Source organism: Pipistrellus kuhlii, unplaced genomic scaffold (genome assembly GCF_014108245.1).
Source record: "Pipistrellus kuhlii isolate mPipKuh1 unplaced genomic scaffold, mPipKuh1.p scaffold_m20_p_1, whole genome shotgun sequence".
Lineage (NCBI taxonomy): Eukaryota > Metazoa > Chordata > Mammalia > Chiroptera > Vespertilionidae > Pipistrellus > Pipistrellus kuhlii.
Window position 1 is genome coordinate 42115824 of NW_023425404.1, and position 23616 is coordinate 42139439.

Below are 23616 nucleotides of genomic sequence, written 5' to 3' on the forward strand. Positions count from 1 at the left end.
AAATTCAGGAATTGGATTGTTATGATGATGTTCCAGAAGATGATGACATGATTGTCATTGAATAAATGAGTAAATTATTGATACTGTAGGATTCACAGTTTGTCTGGTTTGTGTTGACAACTATCGTACTACCGTACCGTATACAGGTAATAAATTTCCTTTATTTTCATTTAGCAATAAATGTGTACCATATTCTTCTTCATGGAAAAATAAGACACCCTCTGAATATAAGACCTAGTGCATCTTTGGGAGCAAAAATTAATATAAGACACTGACTTATTTTCGGGGAAACGGTATGAGAACCAATGAATGTATAAATAAATGGAAAAACCTTTTCAAAGAGGTGTTTGCTTTTTTTTAAAATCTATTTTAACATTTGAAAATGAGATGATAGTGTTTATTTCTAGAGGACCAAATGAATCTTATATAGAATAAACTTCTCCCTCTTTAGAACAATGCCATGGACAAATAGAGCTAATATAGCTTTATTTTATTATTTTTTAAATATATTTTATTGATTTTGTACAGAGAGAACGGGAGAGAGATAGAGAGTTAGAAACATCGATGAGAGAGAGTCATCGATCAGCTGCCTCTTGCACACCCCCTACTGGGGATGTGCCCACAATCAAGGTTTATGCCCTTGACCAGAATTGAACCCCAGACCCTTTAGTCCCCAAGTTGATGCTCTATCCATTGAGCCAAACCGGTTTTGGCTGATAGCTAATATAGTTTTAAAACACGGAGAAAATATGAATGTGTCAGTAATTTCCAACAGAGTAGTTTCATTAAGATTTCTAAGTCCTAAAACCTAGAATCTGGATTTAATTCAATTATGGGGATACAGTTCAGTTATTTGAAAGTACAACCACATTGATATGTATGACATGAATGCAACTCAGACTTATGAATGTAAGTCTCTCTTCCTCTCTCCTTCCCTCCCTCCCTTCTTTCAATAACCAATTGATAAGCTCTAAACATAGAGTTGCAAATATTATAGGAAGGAGATATGGCTTCTGCCCTTATGAAGCATATATCATAGTAAGGGAGACAATCAAGCAGTTAAGCCATAGCTTAGAGCACAGAGTTGTAAGTGCCACCCAACTGAAGGATGCACAGTGTCCTGAGGATCACATAGCGAGATAACACGGTAAGACTGCAGGGTCATATAAACTTTCCAAAGGAGGTGATGCTTCGATTAAGTCTTCAAGTTAAATGGATTTAGCCAGATAGAGAAACAGCACTGAAAGCATAACTGCTATGAACTGAAACTCAGTATAATAAAATAACTACTTAGGCCACTTACCTTTCCCCGTAAGTGATGCTGAGCTCATCGAGAACCCCACTGAGTTTCACTTGGAGTTCCTTCAGAATAGCACTAGCTTCAGGATCTAACTGCAGAGACACCACAAACAATGTTACTTCGGAGTTCTGAGAAAACATGCGTTTCCTCCGACAAGTATTCTGCTTGTTATAAAGGAATGTTAAACAATAAAACACTTGTGAATTTCCCCCCTTTTTTATCTTTGAAGTCAAATGCAAAATCTATGAAATTCTACATAAATCAGAAGAATTTTTATAAATGAAAAAATCAATCAAAATGCATCGCATGCATACAAATAACAGCTAGATAGCAAAGCCTTTGCTGCTTGCAGCAATGGGATGCAAGGCATAACAACATCAGCTTCAAGAGTATGATTATATCATAACTTGGAAAAACTATCAATGCATTACTTAAATATATGTGTTGCTTAAAATTTTTTTTTCATCTTTATATCTCTCTAAATGAACAGGCCAATTAAAAAAAAACTGGTGAAATTAATTTTGAGTACTGCATTACACCTCACTTAAAATATGTTATTATATTTTCCTAAGTATGGAATTAAATGTAACAGGACATATAAATTATCCAAGCTCTTCCAATGTTTCTCTGAAAATGCCAGGCCTGACTTCTCTTTTTGGGTGTCAATTTGCAACTCAGAGTTCAACATTCAAAGTTTTACACATTTATTTTTTAAAGTTTCTCTTTTAATATTCAAGTACTTATATCTTGGAACTAAGCTATTCAGCAAATTTGGGGACAAAACACACTAACCAAATCAAAATAGCTTTTTTATACATTTGTTCTTACAGGACAAATTTTAAAAGCCAACTTATTTTTTTTATTAGATTTTAGGTGAGTTGAGTTTTGTTTGTTTTTATTTCAGAGAGAGGAAAAGAGAGGGAGAGAGAGATAGAAACATCAATGATGAGGTAGAATCATCCATCAGCCTCCTGCATGCTCCCCCACCAGAGAATGAGTCTGCAACCCAGGCATGTGCCCTGACTGGGAATCAAACCATGACCTCATGATTCATAGGTCAATGCTCAACCACTGAGCCACATTGGCCAGACAGATTTAATATTACAAAATGCTATGTTATAAAAATAAACATCAATCTGTCATCTTGACAGAATATTTTTGTAATTTGTGCTTAAGATCAACGCAAAATTTACCAGCATTTAGAATATTTTATCCTGTTTTTAATTTTGTTTTTGCAAATGAATTGTAATAGGTTGACTTTTCATAGATATATTATATCAAGCTGCTACGTAGAAATTCATATAAAGGGAAATCTAGACTATTCTCTGAATCATAAGCCAATCTCCCTTTGAATCTTGAGAAATTTAGTTTCGCATTATTAGTACCTATAGTTCTTATACAGGTGGGTCTACTATTGAAAACAAGAGAATGGGATAAAGCCAACTTTTGGGAATAAAACAAATTAAAGGAGGACTCACAGCAATAGAATCTAAAGACTATGATTCTACCAAACACATGCAGGACCCGACATCAGTTTAAACACTTGGAGCCAGCCCAAGGACAAAACCAGTATACATTGATCCTGTAATCCTCCCAAGAGCATTTTTTAATATTACATAACTGTTAGGAAAAAGTATTATTCCTATACCCTAGCCACTGGGTAGCTTAGGTTATATTGATGTGACTGAAAACTTTGGAACAGAAATAAAAAATTGCATTTGACATCTGATGCTTTATTGATTATATCAAACTAATCCTTGATAACAAATTTGACTCAAATCCGGGTGATTTCAGGATTGGTTATTTTCTACTACTCTATTAGAGCCAATATGATTAGTTTCTACTTCTCTGTTAGATTCTTTTGGACTCCATTTATTTTTCTTTCAGATTGGCTAACAGCTCTTACCTACAGACATACAGGCCACCATAACAAATGCAGGCTTTTCTAGGAGTAGGAAAACCAGAATGTCCTCAGCTACAACTAGTTGCAAGGAGTGATTCATAAAGACAACTAGAGAGTACCTATGTAATAAGACCTCTACTAATATGCATTGAAGCATGATTCACCTAATAAACCATAACTCCTCAACCTTTAACCAGACTAAGTATGTGGATTATCCAACCCAATACTAGAGAACTATGCAAGCTGATTTTTTTGTTATATTTTACTAATGATGTTGGCCTAAGACCAATTTTAATCTGATTTTATTTGGATAAAAATGTTACAGAATAGGGAATATAAGAGAAGCTATTCCACATGGTTGTCTTCAGGTTCTTCACACTTTGGGAAAAGTGGGTGTAGGTGATAGTTTCTTACATATCTGCCACCTTCAAGGAAATGGCTCAGATAATAGGGTTCCCTTCAGGAAATGTGGGTGGTTCTTATTTAAAAATCAGATTGTGTTTTCATACTAGGTTGATATATACTCTGAGATCGTTTGTTCATCTGTTAGGAAAATGATTTTTAAAATCATACACAAATGATGAGATAAATCAGCTGGGTAAAATTATGCTATTTTCCCATAAATTATTTTAGTCCACTTTAGGTATTTTGAGAGTGGAGATTTCTTATCAAATAATTGGCTATTACTTGAACATCTGAAATAGTTGAACTATAGAAATTTAAATGTTGGTTGACAGTTCTCATTTCCTGAGAGAAGCATGGGTTTCTAAGTAGATGCTGATAGAATGCTTATAACCAGGTCAAAAGGGGAATAAAAGAAACCCAGAAAATGTTTAGTTTCAGTTAAGTATTCAATGTTTATGCCAAATCATAGCATAAACCATTAAAATAGGAATAGTAATTTTGAGTCCAATATTCGAATTGTAGGTCTTTTGCAATAATAATGAGCATAAATACCAAACTCTAATTATAAAACAATCTCTTCAGATTGCCTGAAGAGATTGTTTTATAATAGAGTGCTTTATAATTATAATTAGTCTGGTAGGTTTCACACACTCCTCAAAATTTTTGCAAAAAGTCCTTTAATAATGCTCACTATTTACCAATTCTTGAGTAATTTTGCATTTCTTTATATGGTCAAATTGAGGAAAATTTCCTTACTCCTATAAGCTCCATAGAATTTGTAAGAAATAATAATCTGGTCTTTGAGAGTTTCTTGCTTAAGTTAACAAAAGCATATATTATAAACTATTGGCTACTTTGCAAAGTCCAGAAGCTACGTAATTTTTTTCACAAAGGTTTAAGTCTTACCCTAGTTTCTAAGTTATATGATATCAAACATAAAAATTAACTTGCACCTTTTTTGTTTCATTATCAAATTATTAAAAGCCTAGAAAAAGAAAATCAATCAAGCGTTCTCAAGTCACAGTTAATAAATTTATTTTAAATTAGAAACTGAAGTAGCATGTGTACCTGAAAAACTTGAATGGTTGACAAAAACTAAACAATAAATGGATCTATGTAAAGAGGAATATACTCAATGAAAATTTAAGAATACTATAATAAATAAAATTCTGAGTTTACAATGAAGATCACAAAAACAGATTTTATAGACACTCTATAAGAAGTCTAATAATTCCAAAATCTAGGTTAGTAAAGTATGGCTCTAATGATCAGAATGAACTTCAGTCACATATAAAAAAAATCTGAATTTTACACCATTGAGATATTTTATACCATCCAGGCTTGATAATATAAATAACTTGTCTGGAAAAGATATCTAACAGGAATGGTATCTTTTAAACTTTGTTCTTACAGCTCTTCTACTTTTCCATTAAAAGGAATTCATTTATCACCAACTTTTGCAAATCTTCCTCCACATGTTCACCCTAGGCAGTTAGTAGCTTTAGCTTCTGCATTAGCTCTGCTTTTTCCCATTACTGTCCACACAACACTCTCTTCTGATTATTCTGATATAAATCTCTATCTTCCATGGTGGAACTCTATCTTATTAGCTTTCTATCTAGGTGCCTGCCTCAGTGCCTTGCATGCCTAGGCATTTGCCAAATATTTGAGGAGGGAGGCAAGGGCAAAAATAAGTATGCACAGACTCCCTCAAAGAAAATTCTGATGTCCAGAATACTCCTTTTCCTTGAAACACTATTTTGTAGTGACTATTAATAAAATCTTTCATTCCTTGGCAACCATATATTCTGGAGTTACAACTTAGTCAAATATTTTTCTGCTTGCCAGACCATGTCAGATTATGTCCTGATATTTCTTTGGCTCGACAAAATATGGTTACCACATACCCACACTGCATGCTTTTTTTCCAGCACAAAATCTTTCCCTGAGAAATGTAAAGGGAGGATATGTTATCTCAGCCTCTTTCAAAAGCAATTGTTAAACCAACCATTAAGGACTTAGCTAGATTTATAACTCATTGGTTGGGAAGTGGCATTTAAACTCCTTTGAAAACTCAATATAAACTCTTAAAAAAAAATAAAGACTGTATGGAAGAAATTAAGGATCTCTAGTGTGAATTTTCTTCCTTTTCCAGTGTGCATTGCTATCTTATTTCCTTTCTCTATTCTACAGGCTACTAGACTACCTTTTAGCATGTTCATCTAATCAGTGTTAGCTTTTCATTATTTGTATGTCTAAAGCAGTGCAGATTAGGAAGGCTCACTGCCCTCATCTTTCACAGGGTCCAAAATTGAATCATTAGTCTGGTAAGTTTCACACACTTCTCAAGATTTTTGCAGAAATTCCTTTAATGAATGCTAACTGCTTCATAACTTCCATGAGAGAGTAAGCCTCATTAAAAAAAAAATGTTGTTCAACTTGAGTTCTTGGTTCCTTCTTTTGGATTTTGTTTCATCAAATATCCCTTTTTCTATTTTCCATCTCTCAATCGTTATTTTTATTACCCTATTTTATAAATGTGCTCAAATAACATTTATGTTAAAATAAAAAATAGAATAATAAAAGGGGAAAAAACAACTTATTTGAAACTATCTATTGACATCTTGCTAATATATTTTCTACTCTTTGAATTGTTTGCAAAGTAAGTACAAATTCCACATCTTAATTTTAAATGTGCATTAAGTCTCTGCAGTGTGGCTTCTGCTCTTGATACTTCACTGAAATGTTCACATATATGTCACCAACAATCTCTTGGTTACTAGGTCCAATGACTATTTTTCCTATGCAGCCTGCATCCATACTGTTGTTTCTCAAGCTCTTTATTTTCTTGCTTCTCTGAAGATTATCTTCTTCTACCACTTTTATTTTTCTGTCTATGACTTGTCTATCTCTTTTATTGACTTCTCTCTATTTTTCCTTAAATACTAATGTCCTTCAATTTTCCATTCACAGTCCTCTTATCACTATAGTTTCTCTTAAAAAATCATACTCTTGCCTATGGCATCAATTTTCACCTCTGTGCTAATGACCCCCAAGTCTATTATCTTATACTAGTAATTTTAGCATGTTACCTGCCTTCCACATCATGTCTAGTATTCTCTTGTATCTACTAGTCTTTTCTACTTTGATGACCTCAAGTTCAATATATTAAAGAGTCATCTTCTAACCTGCCCATTCTTTAAGTTTTATCTCTTGTTATTGTCTCTAATTTGATTGATAGCATATGATTGTTTAATGCAGAATTGTGAAAGTCATCTTTGACACCTTTCTCTTCTTCCTTTCACATTCACTTAGATACTCAATACAATTGATAGTATCTCTGAAGTGTTTTCTCCATCTTTTCTACTCTCTTTTTTTTCTGGCGCAAATTTTTTCTTATTCAGATTATATTGCAATCATCTCTAAATTGTGTTCTTATCCTTGCTTTCCTTCTTCTACTTCATCTTCCTAACTGTTTCTGGAGTTATTATGATAAAGCTCAAATCTGATCATAGTACCTGCTGATCCTCCTAGTGGCTTTCAATCAAGGAATTACTTCAAGCAATTTCTTATAAACTGATCTTAGCTTTTGTTATTTCTTTGTTTTGAAAAGATTATTTATCTCCAACCCTTCTATCTGACCAAAAATTTACTTATCCTAAAAATGCCTGGCTCACATTAAAATATATGATTGAAAAGTAGTAAAAATTCCATAATGATTCCAGTAGGAAGTTACTTTCTTTGGAATGACATAAATCACTTTGTAGATCTACAGTGTTCAGCATGGATCACATGGTACATTATCCTATATAATAAAAGGCTAATATGCAAATCGATTGAATGGCAGAACAACTGGTCACTATGATGCACAATGACCACCAGGGGGCAGGCGCTCGATGCAAGAGCTGCCGCCTGATGATCAGTGCATTCCCACAGGGGGAGCGCTGTTCAACCAGAAGTTGTGCTAAGGGTTGGTGAGGGTAGCAGTGGTGATGGGAGTCTCTCCTGCCTCTGAGCAAGTGTTAAGGAGGTCCGATTGGCAGGCCTAACCCATTAGTTGGACATCCCCTCGAGTGTCCAAAGGCTCCCGGACTGTGAGAGGGTGTAGGCCAGGCTGAGGGATCCCTGAGTGCACGGATTTTTGTGCCCTGGGCTTCTAGTCAGAAATCAGAGAATATATGTTCTTCTCTACTACAAACAAACATGCCCCAGATCTTCCTAAGTTTCCCTGTGTGTTTTTTTGTTACTTTTTATATTCCTCCGAGGAGATACTCTCCCAAAGAATATATAAGATCATTTGTAGAGTTAGACTATTGCATTTTCCTTATGCTATTCATAATTGAGTGAACTGTTATAGTAGAGGTATTTCTATAAATTCACGCTTCTAACTTCTTGGTTTCAAAAACTTGAAAAACATCATTCTAATTAAAGAGAGTATGCAGTGAATCCAACTGTCTCTGTGCTTCAAATCAACCAAATGCCTTGAGATGGTAAGTTCTATTTGTTAACCATTTGAAGAGATGGTTAAGAGAAATTAACCAGGTAATATCTGCATGCTGCTAAAATAAAAGGCCAACAATGCAAAAATTTAGTTCTTGTTACCAGCTGCCATGAAACTAAAAATAACTGTCATTCAGCCAAAAGACATCTCACCTTTGAGCCTTATTTACATAATTAAAGGCTATGGGTTTAAAGCGTTTTCTTTTTTTGGAGTATATCATATAACATCTACAACTTTCACTGAAGTATATTTTCACATTTAGAAAATGTTCAGGGAGTCCTTCCCCAATAAACCTTACCTCTTTAGCAAACTTCGAGTTCTTTGAGGGTGAAGTCTATATTTTAGTAATTATTGTATCTCTGGTGTCTAGTAAAACTTATAGTTCACAATAGGTGCTCAGGAAATAAATGTGTGTTGGATGAACTAATACATTCTGTCTTCGTATGCAATGTGTTCTAACCTCTGTTTTTCATGAAGTGATCAACTCCAAGTGAAGAGTTGCTTAAAGAAGTCCAGGCAGAGCAGGGAGTTGGCTTTTAAATAACTCTTTTAATGGGTGCTAAAAGGAATATCTGCTCTGTTATTTTACAAGGCCTTACTATTTGTAAACTTCTTGAAGCCCAATGCATTTGGTTTGCAATATTTTTATTTTTTATCTCAACTCTTACCCCTCTAGAGATAAAAGTAGGTAACAAGAGACCCTTCAGTTAAATAGGAAGAACTCTGGAAATTGCATTTTAGAATTGAAAGGAGGACATAATACAACTAGTTAAAATTGTTTATTCTATTATGTAGTGACATCTAACAAATACTTTTCTAATTTTATTTTGTAATTGCTATAAAATAGATAAAAAAGCAGATTGATTCTCCTTATGTATCAAGTAGATCTCTATTTATGTAAAGGAGTAAAGGTGAGACAGATCATTTAGACTAAACATTTAGCCTCTTTGACTATACCATCTCTTTTTGAATCTTGAGAACATATGGGATTCAATTGTTTGGAAGCACCTTAAGACAGGGTGCAAAAATGCAGGTATATTTTCAAAATATAGGTAGCTAGTTTGTAGTCATAAACAAATGTCCAGGATATTTTTAATCATCTGGGACTTAGCTTAAATTTTATATTTAATCTTATTAAAAGAGGTGGTGTAGTCAGAGAGGCTAAATGTTTAGTCTATCAATATTCAAAATATATTAAGTAGGTCAGTTAGGATACCACAAAGGTATTCTGAGCCATTTCCTAAATATCTGATTGCTACTCTAAAAACAAAGAACAGTAATTTTAAAAATGTGGTCTCCTGACCAGTACCATCAACATCATGGGAATTTATCACCACTCCAGACGTAGTGAATCAAAGACTCTGAGGATGGAATTCTGCAATATTTTCATAAGCTCTTCAAGTAGTTCTGATATATGCTAAAGTTCAAGAACTACTGGCATGGAGTAGTGTTCCTGATAAAGCAGTGATCTTCAATCCCCTATTGCCCAGCAGGTATAAAGTTGAGAAGATAGTGCTAAGTAAAATATGACAGAAGATAATTTCTGCCCTCTCTTGTCTATGTAGCTGAAAACTGAGTCCATCTGGCTAACGTATTTTATAAGGGATTTCAATGAGCTACGAGCATATGCTTTGGCTCTCAGATGCAATTTCTAATTGATACATCAGATTCATCATGAAAATGAAAAGTAAGCCCGGGTCTGTGTTGCTCAGTGGATTGAATATTGTCCCATGAAACAAAGGTCAGTGGTTTGATTCCCAGTCAGTGCACATGCTCAGGTTGCAGGCTTGATCCCCAGTAGAAGGCGAGAAAAAGGCAGCTTATTGATGTTTCTCTCATTGATGTTTCTCTCTCTCTCTCCCTCTGTCTCTCTCAAGTCAATAAAAACATATTAAAAAAGAAATAAAAAATGAAAATTAATATAGATACTCATCTCTGAAACAAAACAGTATTAATTTGTTCAATAAAAAAATATATGTTTTAAGATAGATGAAGTTATGTTCTAGATTCCTTGGCCCTGTTCAGGAAAGATTACCACAATGAGATGGCTCAAAAAATTCAAGTTTTTTGAAACATTAATAAACATAACATTATTGTTGTACCTAATTGTTTTCTGCTGTGTTTAGCAGAATGAGAGAATTTAGGTAGGCAACAAACCCCCTATTTCCTCTAAATGTCTTAATAATGGCTAACTTCCAGAATCTGAAGTGCTGTCAATAGGTTAGTAGGCCTGGTGATAATTATGGATTCTACCGTTCAAGAATATTGCACCAGCACAGGTTTGTGAAGGAATGATGTGTCTTCTGCTTACACAATATAGTCATAGTTCTTCTGAATCAATAAGTTCTGTAAAGTTTCATAATGACTATTATGACTTCCTGAAATTAAATTTTAGATTTTATTTTTCATGTACTTGTACAAATTATATTGCAGATCAAGAAAGTACAACTAAGTCCTGTCCATAGCACTATGCATTTATGAGAAATTAATACAGACTAGGTATTTATTTGCAATTGATGTGTACTGAAGTTATACTCATGAAATAATAAAGCTATTAAAATAACATACACCAAAATATGTTTGTTTTGCTTTTGAGCTATTAGTGCTTTTGTAGGATAATAACAAGATCATTCATTAATAAATGAAAATTATTACCTGGCATCCTGATAATCACTTTTATTATTGTGTGATAAAGGGGCAGGTAATACAGTTTGGACCTCATGGTATAAAAATTCTATCTTAAGTCACCCATATTATGGGTGGGCCATTTTATTTGTTTCAGTATAAGGATTCCCCAAACTATATGCACATCAAAAAAAATCACCTGAGGTGCTTTTTAAGGTAAAGACTCTGGGCATCATCCCTAAAGGTTCCTTTTGCTCCAAAGTTTGTGTGGCATTACAAATAAACAAACAAACAAAAAAAAACTTTTCCATGGTAATCAGAGAGTTGCTATGCCAAAGCATGCTCTTAAGTTGTATGCAGGGAAGCATGTTGGAAAATCTTTTTATAGGAGAAGGGATTTCATGGTTTTCTTTTTCCTTTAGGGCATTGGAAAAGAATGTGCCAACATGGGGCGCAGGCCGCTGTGCAGGCAGATGTTAACAGTGACTGCTCACGTGACCACTTCGGGAGCCACTGTCAACACCAGCAGCCCAAATGGCCATCCTGTTAGGCAATGTTTTCATCTTGGACTTCGTACAGAGAGTGACCCTTTCCGCCCCCAAAAAGGTTTCTTCCCCTTTGCAGATGGAAAAGTCTCATCCTGCAAAGGAAGAGCAGCTGCCCCCGCCTTGGGTGGGCTAAAGCGGCTGAGAGCTGCAGCAGCATGCAGCCAGGCCTGCAAGCGGCCAGCACTACGCAGAGTAGGCGAGGCAAGCAACACTGCGGTTAGAAGCCAACTAATGAACACGTGGCATCAAAAGCTATTTTGAGCAAGTACACAAGCAACCGTTTGCTAATTAGATTTTTTGTGGCAAGAAGTGCACATCCTAGCACAGATGGTAGAGGATGAAAATAAGAAGAAACTCCTAAAAGAAGGGTAAGATCTAGGGTGGAAAGCTTCCCTTAGCCATGCCAGTCAAGATTTTATAACCAGTTCCTCGGGGAGGAAAAACTGGAAATTGGCACTAGAGTACCTTTAAAGGCTTGGATAAGCCTGTTTTCAGTGCTACATATATTTTTCATATGGAAGGGTGGATTTTTGTCATTCTTAATAAATTCCTTTCATCTTTGTAAAAGCCCCAAGTTAAGACACTGCCGTTTACAGATAACTGCATTGGAAGGTCTCTGCCTGTTATTTTGAGATTCTGGTGCCGAGGGGAGGCCAAGTGTAGCAATGAGCAATCTTCACAGAATTCTGTATTAAGAATAAAGTTTATTCCTATCTGGGAGACTGCATGTTACATTAAGACTTGGGTTCAGGTCTCGTTTCATCTCACATTTTTATCAACCCATGTGCCATGCTGACTGGGTCTGCCTGAAGCTTTTTCTTAGCAGCGAATTACAAGATGTAAAAGTAGAAAAGAATGCCCAGAAAAGGAGACGGGAGAATAGAAGAGAGCAAGGAAAAGGAGACGACGAAGAAAAACATTTTAAATGTTGGAAAGAAAGGAGCCAGGGCCCATGCTGTCCCTCTCACAGGTTATATTGTTAGAAGCTAGACATTCATTTGCTTATTTGACTTTTCCATTTAACGATAAATTATGTAAGAGGAATTCTGCAATTGACATTGCGTATGTTATGAAGGGAGAAGGCCCCAAGCTCCTTGTTTCTAGTTTCATTATCTTCTCTAGTCAAGAAGAGTCCTGTGATGTAGCCATAAACTTGCAACTAAATTTATAATGTGAAACCTGCACAGTTCAAGCTGGAGAATTTATCTGAAATAAGGAATCCATTTTTGATTAGTGAACAAGCCACACCACAAATTTTCTAGTTTAGCAAGTGGTTTGGCCCACACAGTTTATTTAAGTATAGATATGATTCATCTAGTTAATACGCAATTAGCAATATATTACTCAGCCATAAAGAGTAATAAAATAGTAGTAGGATTAGGAGAAATTTCTGGAAATAAGACATTTGGTATAACTTCATCCATAAATTATTTGTGGTCTTTAACAGCCACTAAAAGGAGGTAGAATTTCCCACAAGAAATCAGTAATTCCTCCACTGCTTTTCAAATCAGCAAGTGAACTTAAAGTCCGAATACAACACACAGCTAAAACTACAAAGGGGATCTTCACGTCCGATCCCTAATTGCTTGTGCTCTCCTAGTTCAGCGAAAGAATTCTAACAGTGAGATTGATGCTCTCACACCGCACAGAACCAATACATAGCAGGCTTTGGGGAAGAGGTTCTTATTTTATACAAAGTAGGCCAAGTCTGCAGGGGCAGGAAGCACAGTGCATCCAACTTCGTCCTTGAACTGTTGCACCTTCACACGTGTATCACAGTGCTTCTTGCCTGTAGGATGCTAAATAGCAAGTTCATTATTCAAAAGACAGGCTCACAGAGGACAAAAAGGACATGGGGGCGTGAGGAGGGGGGTGTAGAAATGTCTCCTTGGAGTCAAACTCACATGTGTAGAGGCCCAGTCTTTAAAGCAGCATTTGGGGCCTTATATATTTAGACAAAAAAGAGATCTTTGCTTTGAAATAAACCAGAGTAAGTGTATGCATTATACATAAGGAACAATGTAAATAAAATCTTGACCAGAAATACTTCCCCCTCTAGCTACCCTTGGATATTTTTCTGGATGGTGGGGAGAGGGAGGGGGAGAATGCCAGCTGCCTGCTCTCTTGGCACCGTCTCCGGTCCTCATTCCCCAGGTGCTCCCGCTGGTTTGTGAGAGGAGCCGCAGCAGGAAGAGGCAGGTACAGAGCTAGTACCTCACTGTCTGCCTGATCCAGACAAGCAAATGGGATTAAGGAGGAAGTGCACTGGGCTTTAAGTTCAGTGGGGGGATCAGCCAGGTAAAGGATACGATGCTTACTATCACAAACCTCATAAGAGAATCTTTCTCCTTCTTTCTTCTGCTCATGGGATTGCAAGTCATAAGGTGTTGGACAAAGACACGACACATTACAGGCACAGCACACAAGACATTTTTCACAGATATATTAAAACATGAATAAACCACCAATACTCAAAACCACCAGCGCCACAAAACACATTTCGGAATGAACATTGATATCAAGTTGGCATTGCACAATATGGCAAAAAAAATCTGTACTCTGTGAAACTTTAAAGATCATTAGCATATCTATTTAATTGTGCATATATATGACTATATATATATACACTGCAAAAGGCTACTGACCATCTTCCTCATCCCATCCACACTGCTAATATATTTACTATATTATATTTTATAATAACAACTTCAGCTATTATCATTTCCCTTTCTTTAGCTAAACCATGTAAAACTTGATTATGAACCTTTAAATGACAGATATACTGCTAATGATCTCTAAGTAGGTATTAGGCAATTATAGGCATGAAAACATACCCACCTCTTTTCCTCCCATGGACTCAAACATTTTTTCCAACTGGACCCGTAATTGCTGAATATTGTTCATCAGTATACAGGGCTTTAAGTAAAGCAAGCACAAAAAAAACAGTGTCAGAATCCTTTTATACGAAATTATGGAATGAGTTTACCTTAAATGTAAGAGTATACAACCTATCATTGAAGCCCTATTGTATTTGGCAAATGTAATAATTTCGTACTTTAAGATTATGCTTTTAAACAGTTAAATGGAAGGAGAAAATATAACAGCCACTTTAAAGAATGAACTTTAATAATATACTCAGACAATAAAGCATTGAAGAATTGTTACTAAAGTTGTGTGTGTGTTTGTGTGTGTGTGTGTTTAATTCTTAACATCTTGGTATTTATACTTAGAAATTAACCAAACTGTTTTTTTGTGATTTATTTCAAGGAAAACAGATTAGTTTTAAATGTCATAATTTCTTTTTTTTAAAAAACCAAAACACTATCTGAAATTTAAAAATCAAAACAACAACAACAAAACAAAATAAACAAACAAAAACACCAAGGAAACTTTAAGCGGATTCTCTTAGGCTAAAAACTCCACATGTTGATATTCAAGGCCCTTCATTATCTGGCTTCTGAGAGTGATTTCTTCTCATCTCCGTCTACTGCATTATGATTATCTCCAACTCCCAGCAACTAATTCCCTCCAAAATACCGGCACTTCCCATTTGCTGTGACTTGGCTGAGCGTGTGGCCTTTTCCCTTAGCCTCTTTGCCTACTTGAATCAAATCCATCTTTCAGGTGGAAACCTTCTCTTTCCCACATTGTATCCTTTGGCCAGTTACTTGACATTTGTTTTACTTTGCTATACATTTGTGTTTTTTTCACTCTCTCATGAGCTGGCCTTAAACCCACTGTATGTGCGGCTGTGCCCTTTAGCTTTTTTTTTTCTTTCTCCCAGACTATTGCATAGAGCCTTATATTTGCCTACAACATGTTTCTTTTCTTGTCCTCCCCACCCCAAGAAGGCAGAAATATAACAATAAAAATGTACAGCTTTGTGGCAGGACTAGATGTAACCTTTGAATAGTAAGAATTAATTTATAATTGGGAAAGAGAATTCAGGAACAGTTCTAGAGTAATTTACTAGTTGTTGCATACTGATCCCAAAGAGCCACTACATCAAGGGAAAGAAAAACAGGAAAGAAAGGAGAATGGCTGTATCTTCCAAGCTGCTGGGAAACAAGCCAATGGGTCAGAGAGAGGCATGCAGAGGACTCATAGGACATCAGGGAGGCACTAGCTCTCATCAGTGGAAAGATTCTGTTTTTGCTTTAACTGCATTCTGACCTTTGAAAACTTTCTGCTCTACTCTTCAAGTGACCACATCCTAACTTCAATTTATGGAAACGATTTTAAACTTATTTTCTGTTTTCTTGATTACAGTCACATAAATATTTTATTGTTTAAACTCAGATATCTATTTATCTCCTGTCGGTGCTGTTCAGTAGGCTGAGCCACATGTACCACAAATGAACCTGATCTCCTGCCATGATTGAGAGCCACTGGATCAGGCTTAGTCCTTTCCAAGGCATGCATGGTCACATTTTCAGGAACTCGGCATCAGACCCCAAGTCAGCAAGCTGAGGTAATCCACTTTTATTTTCCCCAATCGGGATAAGGTTTTTGAGATTTTAATTTTCATTGCAGAGGGGGAATACTGGCTGGGAGTTGGTCAATCCCACCAGGGAGAAAATTAAGAACAAAGTAAGACCATGGCTCTTGATGAGAAGTAAGATATCAGTAATTAGGGGGTAAGGCACTGAGGAAAAGAAAATGTTAAGTTCCTGGGATATAATATTTGTAAGGTTTTTTCTTCGTTATAATAGTTTGATTTTGAAAATTATAAAATATACAGAAAGAAACAAAATAATACAATAAACACTGATTTATGATTTTTTTCTCAGTTTTTAAAAAATAAAACATACTCTAAAACATTCACATATAAAGTGGAAGGGGCCATTAAAAAGTAATGTTCCTTTCTGAATGACAGGAATTAGCTTTGGTAATTCTGAGACCCTTCTCAAAATCTTCAATTTGGCTCTCCTAATAAAATCAAAATCTTTTCTGAAACTTTCTGGTGCTGTTATGAATATCAGTATGCCACTTTTCAAATATATAAGCCTTTAATTAAAAATGTGTGTTTTTAATAAATAAATGCTCTTTCTTGCCCATTAGAATATTTATAACCAATGGCAATTAAAGGTATCTGCTTAGATATCAGAGTTTTAATAAAATTCCTAGGCAGCATATTAATTAAAAAGAAAGAAGAATCTTCTGGAAACTTCAAAAACAATTAGAACTGCCCTAACTTAATGAGCTGTCAGCAAGAGGTCAATGAGTTTTCAGGGAGAAGACTAGCAACTTTAGACTTATCTGATAATACTGATTTTTTCAAGGTGTGGAGATAGTTTTCCTATTTAAAACAATTGCACTGATTTTTAAATGCTATTTTCAGTGCTTTTAAAAAAATTCTATATTGTTAACAGCATATTTCTTCTAAGACTACATATAGTGAATAAGAAAGATTTCATATTCCACCATTAAAAAACACATTATATTTCAAATCACTTTAGCTTATTTTGCTTCTCTTTATGCCTTTTATTGATTAACTTGCAATATTGGCTCGGTTTTTATAAACATTCTCAAGCATCCCCCAAATTAAAAGCTTAATTTAGAGTGGAAATCAGCATAACAAATTAACAATTAACAATCAAATTAACAATCCTCAATTTATTTGAAAACCAAATGAATAAATTTTAGTTGAAAAAAACATGGAAAGTTTACTCATTTTAGTACTGGTACAAAACTAAACTAAACTACTTGGTGTCAACACTAAACAACTTTTTAACTCCCTAGTTCTCAGTTCCAAATAATGTGGGTTTTCAATGAATTGTCTTATTCTTTATCATCTTGGAACCTGGCATTGAGATGCTTTCAACCTTCCTCTGAATTCTGTGTTGTATCCAGTTCATGACTACTAGAGAAGTATTCAAAAAACTTCTTGAAATACCTCTCAACTGTCATCCTGTATGAAAACAGAAAGAAAACAATGCCTCTTGCGTTTTTACTAGCTGGAAGAAGTGGATCTCAACTGAAGAATACTTGAAAGTAGAGACATTTTAACTTACCACATTTTCCTTATCACAGTAGGAACTAAAATCACTTGATACAATTGCAGCATACTGAAGCAGTACTTTATTGATAGTCTAGGAAAAACAACAACAAAAATACTGTCAAATGTAAGCAGGTAAATATATATATATATATATATATATATATATATATATATATATATATATATATATATGCATGCTGTAGGGCTTAATGGTCATCATGCAAACTTTCAATGTCTTTTACAACTTTCATGAAACGATGATTAAATTTATACTCTCACAATAAATTAGGGGTGTCGAACTCAATCAGAGAAGGGGCCAAAATCTAAAATCCAGCCTAAATTGCGGGCCGAATGGTTTACTGAACAGTCATAAACTGTCATTGTGATGGAAACGCAGCGGAGTGCAGTGATGACAGCGTGGTGCGGGCCACATTGCAAGGCCTGGCGGGATGGATTTGGCCCACGGGCCTTGTGTTTGACACATGTGCAATAAATAAATAAATAAATAAATAAATAAATAAATAAAGGAACAACTAAACTGTTTAGGTAAAATTTATTATATTTATGAGAATATTTGAAGATATTCCATGTGGATTTATCCCATCCTATCTAGTAAAAGAGTAATATAAAAGTTTACCATCACTTTCCCACACTCACAAGCCACACTCACCAGCCAACCAGGAGCAACTATTCACATTAACCTAACCAAGATGGCTAAGGCCATGAAGCAAGCAGGAGGCTTGAGTTTCCTGGGCAATGGAGGAAGCCAAGTTTTTTGCACACCCTGACAGGCCCAGGCCTCCACACAAGGCTACAAAGTTTCAATTATAGAAGATAAATAAATCCCAACAAAAATGGCGGCAGCCATGGAGCTGGAGAGAGCGGGAGGCTTGGGTTGTCCTGGTGATGGAAGAAGTGAAGCTCCCTCAGCCCTGGCCTGCCTTGGCCTCCCCTACAAAATTTCAATTATAGAAGATAAATAAATCCTAACAAAAATAGCTGTGGCCACAGAGCACGCAGGAGGCTTGGCTCTGCTCAAGGCTACAAAGATTCAATTATAGAAGATAAATAAATCCCAGATACCAGGGCCTCCACTTGGGTCACTGGGGGGCATGGCTGGCCTGCAAACTACCACAGTCCCCTCACCCAGGCTGCCCCATGCTGATTCAGGACACCCTTCAGGGCAAACCAGCTGGCTCCCACCCATGCACCAGACCTCTATCCTATCTAATAAAAGAGTAATATCAGATTGACCATCACTGTAACATACAAGATAGCTTCCCCATGTGGATACAAGATGGCCACCACAAGATAGCCAGCAGGGGAGGGCAGTCGTGGGCAATCAAGCCAGCCAGGGAAGGGCATTTAGGGTGACTGGGCCAGCAGAGAAGGGCAGTTGGGGGAGACCAGGATAGCAGGGGAGGACATTTGTGGGTCACCAGGCCTACAGGGAAGGAAACTTGGGGGGAATCCAGGCCTTTAGGTAAGGGCAGTTGGGGGAATCAGGCTTGCAGGGAGGACTGTTAAGGGTGACCAGGGTGGCAGGGGAGGTTAGTTAGGGGCAAATGGGCCAACTCTTGGCTGGCAGGAATATAGTTAGGGAGTATCAGGCTGGCAGGAAGAAGCAGTTAGAGGCAATCAGGCAGGCAAGTGGTTGGGAGTCAGCAGTCCTGGTTTGTAAGAGGGTAGTAGGACATCCCTCTAAGAGTTCCAGATTGGAGAGGATGCAGGCTGGGCCTAATAACACCTTCCCCATGCACAAATTTCATGCACCGGGCCTCTAGTTTTCAATAATTTTCTATGATAAAGAGGCTTACTGATTATATCAAAGACTTCTTAAAATAAAAATCTTCTGCTTTTTTTCTATTACAGAATCTCTATGCATTTACCTTAATTTATTAAATTATTTATTGATGCATTATTTGCTAAAAATATTGCCTAATCTTTCCCCTCTTTCTGTTCTTTTCACCCTAATTTCAAACTTTCCTTTTCCGTCAAACAACTATTTCTGAGCTTATAGATGCCTCTGCTTCCATAATTATGCAAAACAAGAAAAAGAGACTTTGTTACATTTTATTTCAAGTACTTAAAATGTATTTATGACTTTGAATCCTACTGCTTTTACTTAGATAGCTTGAGTGATTGTAAGTCAAATATGGATATGATTTTCTTAGAAGAGAGGAAGCAATAACAGGAGTATATATATCAATTTATTTTAATAGAAAAACAAGAACACAAAAGCTCTTATTTTCTTTTTGTAAAGTATATTCATCTTAATTTTCTTTATGGTTTAAAATCAACTCAGGGAGACACTCTAAGAGTTAACTAAAGGAGACATATTTATTTAATCTAATAAATTGAATTCACCAACTGTGACTATGTACTTGTTTTATAGATTTTTAAGATCACAATGAAAACCTGAAATTAGGGACAACATGAAGATAATCAATATTCTGTGGAAGTACAAACTAAAATGGCAATATGTGTCCATTTAAATAGAAAATCGGCAATGGAAAATATAAAATCTTATCAAGCAGCAGACCAATAAATCTAGGAAAACAGATGGCTGATCAGACTGCAGTATCTTGCAAGTGCAGCTGTTCAAATTTTGCTTTAGATATAATGCTGACACTTGGGGACTAACCTATGGAGTACTAATTCATTCATACATATGAACACTATTCTCAATTTATAGGTTCTAATGACAATGTAAACTGTAGGAAACATTTCACTAAATTGCAAAAACAAAAACAAACATAAGCATGATTTTAGGAGCTTCTTGCAACACAAACATTATCACTTGTTCAAGATAAAGTTTGGGCATGGAACCCAGACATCTATTTCTGATCATCTTCAAGGTACCCTCCAGGGTTTAACACTTGACTTTAATTCATAGGATAACCTTAGTGCCTTGAATTTTTGCTGGGAGACAATTGAGCCTAGAATCTTACACCCACTTATCTATAAATGCCAGGAATTAGCAAGTCAACATAAGTTGTAAGGAAAACTGCTCAGCCATGTAGGATGTGCCATAAGAGTTGTGGGTGCACTGGCTGTAATAACATACATTTCTTTACTAACATACAAAGTATACCTGAATGAAAATATATATATATATATATATATATATATATATATATATATATATATATATATATATATATTTTAGGAGCAACTTTATTTCACTCTAATTTATTCAACAAAATAAATCACTATGTTATTTATTTATTTATTTAATACTAGTAAGTAGTTACTTAAGACAGGTCTCCAGCATCAACAGGGTTACCTGGCAACTTGTTTGGAAATGCAAATTCTCTGATTTTATCTCAGATTATAGAGTCAGCAATTCTGGGGTTTGGTCTCAGCAATTTATGTTTTAAAAAGCCTGCAGGTAGCCAAAACCGGTTTGGCTCAGCGGTAGAGCATTGGTCTGCGGACTGAAAGGTCCCAGGTTCGATTCCGGTCAAGGGCATGTACATTGGTTGTGGGCACATCCCCGGTAGGGGGTGTGCAAGAGGCAGCTGATCAATGTTTCTCTCTCATAGATGTTTCTAGCTCTCTATTCCTCTCCCTTCCTCTCTGTAAGAAAAATCAATAAAATATATTTTTAAAAAAGTCTGCAGGTAATACTGATGCAAGCTGAAGTTTAGAGACCATTGTGCTAACTAATCACAGTAGGACAGAAGCAACTCTTCAGAGAGAAGAGCTGATGGAAGAGGCACCTAGTAAAGCCTGGAAGGTAGGATTTCTGAGTGTGTCAACTTAGGTCATTATTTTGTTTTTGGGGGGCTACTGGGGTTCAGAAGTGGTAACAGAATATATACAGAGGGAAAAGATAGCCTAGCAGGGGCTGTTTGCATCATCCTATATTTAAAAAGCCAAGAGCCATCATGACTAAAACAACTGGACGAATGACTGAACATTGGCTATGTGGTGAGACAAGGCTAGCAGGGGGGTTAGTGAGGGATGACCAAACTACTGAATAGCAGGCTGTGTGGGGTGACCAGGCTGGCAGGAAGGGGCAGTTGGGGGCAGAAGGTGCAGTAAGGAGTGACCAGGCCAGCAGGGGTGGCAGTTAGGGGCAACCAGGTTGGCAGGGGAGTGGTTGGGGGCAATCAGGCTGCCGGGGTTTGGCAGTTAGGGGCAACTAGACTGGCAGGGGAGCAGTTGGGGGTGACCAGGCTGGTGGGAGGGGGCAGTTTGGGACAACCAGGCTGGCAGGGGAGACAGACAGTGGGGAGGGCAGTTAGGGGCAACCAGGCAGTTGTAAGGTGACCAGATGTCCCGATTTTGGCGGGAAAGTCCCGATTTTTAACAATTTGTCCCATGTTCCGTGGCATTTTAAAACAGTCTAGATTTCGGGACTTTTTAAAAAACACTGTGGGACGAGGGACAAATTGTTAAAAATCGGGACTGTCCTGCCAACAGCAGGATGTCTGCTCACCTTAAGTTAGGGGCAACAAGCCAGTGGGGGGGGGGGAAGTTAGGGGCAACCAGGCTGGCAGAGGGGAGCAGTTAGGGGTGACTAGGGTGGCGGGGTGGGGGTTGGAGGCAATCAGGCTGGCAGGGGGAGAGTTAGGGGTAATAAGGCAGGCAGGCGAGCAGTTAGGAGCTAGAAGTCCCGGATTGTGAAAGGGGGGTCCAACTGCCAGTTAGACATCCCCTGAGAGGTCCTGGATTGGAGAGGGTGCAGGCTGGGCTGCACGGACCCCCCACTCCATGCATGAATTTTGTGCACTGGGCCACTAGTGTTCTATAATGAAACAGTATAAATGAAGAGAGAGTCATGAGTTGGAGACAGTTCTTTTCTGGTTGCAGCAAAGGAACTGCCATTCAAAGAGCTTCAGATTCAATAAGATGAACTCCTAATAGGATTGTGGGAGTAAAGAGAGGGCTTCTGCTGTATTTAATGGATCAGAAAGAATGTCTCAAATATCCAGCCTTCAATATACTGTGATTTGATATGTAGCCTCTGGTACTATTGAGTGGGATGGACATCAATTTCTCAAAGTCATTTATGGTCTCCTAAGCTAATGCCACACTAGTAGGTATAGGCTAAGTAGCCTGTCAACACTACTGGTTGCTTCATCAAGAGATTAACTCTTATAATCAGTCAGATAAGAGCTCTGGTCCAAATTCCATTTTTGCAGTCACATTTTAGGCATGGAAAATCACGATATCAGAGCAACACAGAGAAGACAGGAAGACTGTGTGGTATCGGTTAAGTGACATTAGAAATGTCACTTCATGACCTCATAACAGTATATTTTAGTGCATCCAACAAAGATACCCGCCCCCCCTCCCCCCAAAGCTTGCCTAGGTTTGAACCAAAGGGTAAAAATAAATGGTAAGAATATGCTCTTTGACTTACTAATGGATTTCTGATGACACAGAATGGGAAGTTATAATAACTTAGTGGTTAAAAAACATTTCATATGTGCATTTATAGATGGGTGCCTTTTTTGTGTTATTTAAACTTTCTGGAGTTTTTTCATTTACAAAAATAGGGAAAATAACAGTGTCTATCCCATAGGGTTGTTGTAAAGAATAAGGGAAACAGAATAGGTAAAGTGATCAGTACAGAGTGGTACTTAATATATTATCATTATTATTTTTTAAAATTAGAATTAGGTTCCCAAAGAATAAGGAATATGTGTGCATCATTCACCATAGCAACTCCACCCCCAGTAGCCAGCCAGACTTAGAGCAATGAGTCAACTAATAGTTGATTTGTTTTTAAGTAGTATTGAAGATATTATTCTCTCTCTCTCTCTCAACAATTAAACTTCCCATACTTGTCCAGAGCTACAGTACTGCCATAGGAACATTCAGTACCCATGTGTTATTTTACCACTTATCACAGCTTCTAGATGTAGCTGCTATGACATTTAAAGCATTGGTTTGGCATCTTATTCAGTCTTATAGACATTTTAGTAAGAACAAGCTATCCTTTTAAGTTCCAGTTTATAGTGTTAAGTCTTCTAAAATGTCTGAATATATGTATTATTAATATGTTTTCATTATAAGAGATGGTTTACATCAGTAACCTATATAAGTCCCAGAAAGAGAATATGATTTCAGTATATTTTGATACAAGAAACACAATCCTTAGAAAGATAGGGTTGTTAAGACCAAATATCACATCTGATAAAATAAACTCCAGTTGCCTGAAGTTATTGCAAGATAGCTAACTAGATTAATCACATCTCATTTTTATTTTTATGATTAAAAAAGTCATTCCAATAAAATAAAATCTATTTTTCAAAGAAAGTTGCCAATTTTTACTTTCCCAGAAAATGTTTGCATGATTTCCTCGTGACAATAATTGGGTAT

At 36.5% G+C, this 23616-nt stretch overlaps 1 protein-coding gene across 4 annotated transcripts in view; it reads right to left on the reverse strand.

Annotated features, from left to right (window-relative positions):
• Nucleotides 1-23616, reverse strand: part of UNC13C (unc-13 homolog C) — a 503072-nt gene that overhangs the window by 75485 nt on the left and 403971 nt on the right. For 2 of the 4 annotated variants that reach the window (XM_045582381.1, XM_036441408.2), the window contains 4 exons: nt 17297-17374; nt 14121-14198; nt 13611-13640; nt 1304-1392 (listed from right to left, as the gene is read on the reverse strand). In XM_045582381.1, the coding sequence (XP_045438337.1) occupies nt 1304-1392; nt 13611-13640; nt 14121-14198; nt 17297-17374 (275 nt within the window). The remainder of the gene's footprint in view (nt 1-1303; nt 1393-13610; nt 13641-14120; nt 14199-17296; nt 17375-23616) is intronic. The other 2 variants (XM_036441424.2, XM_036441415.2) reach the window with 1 other exon arrangement.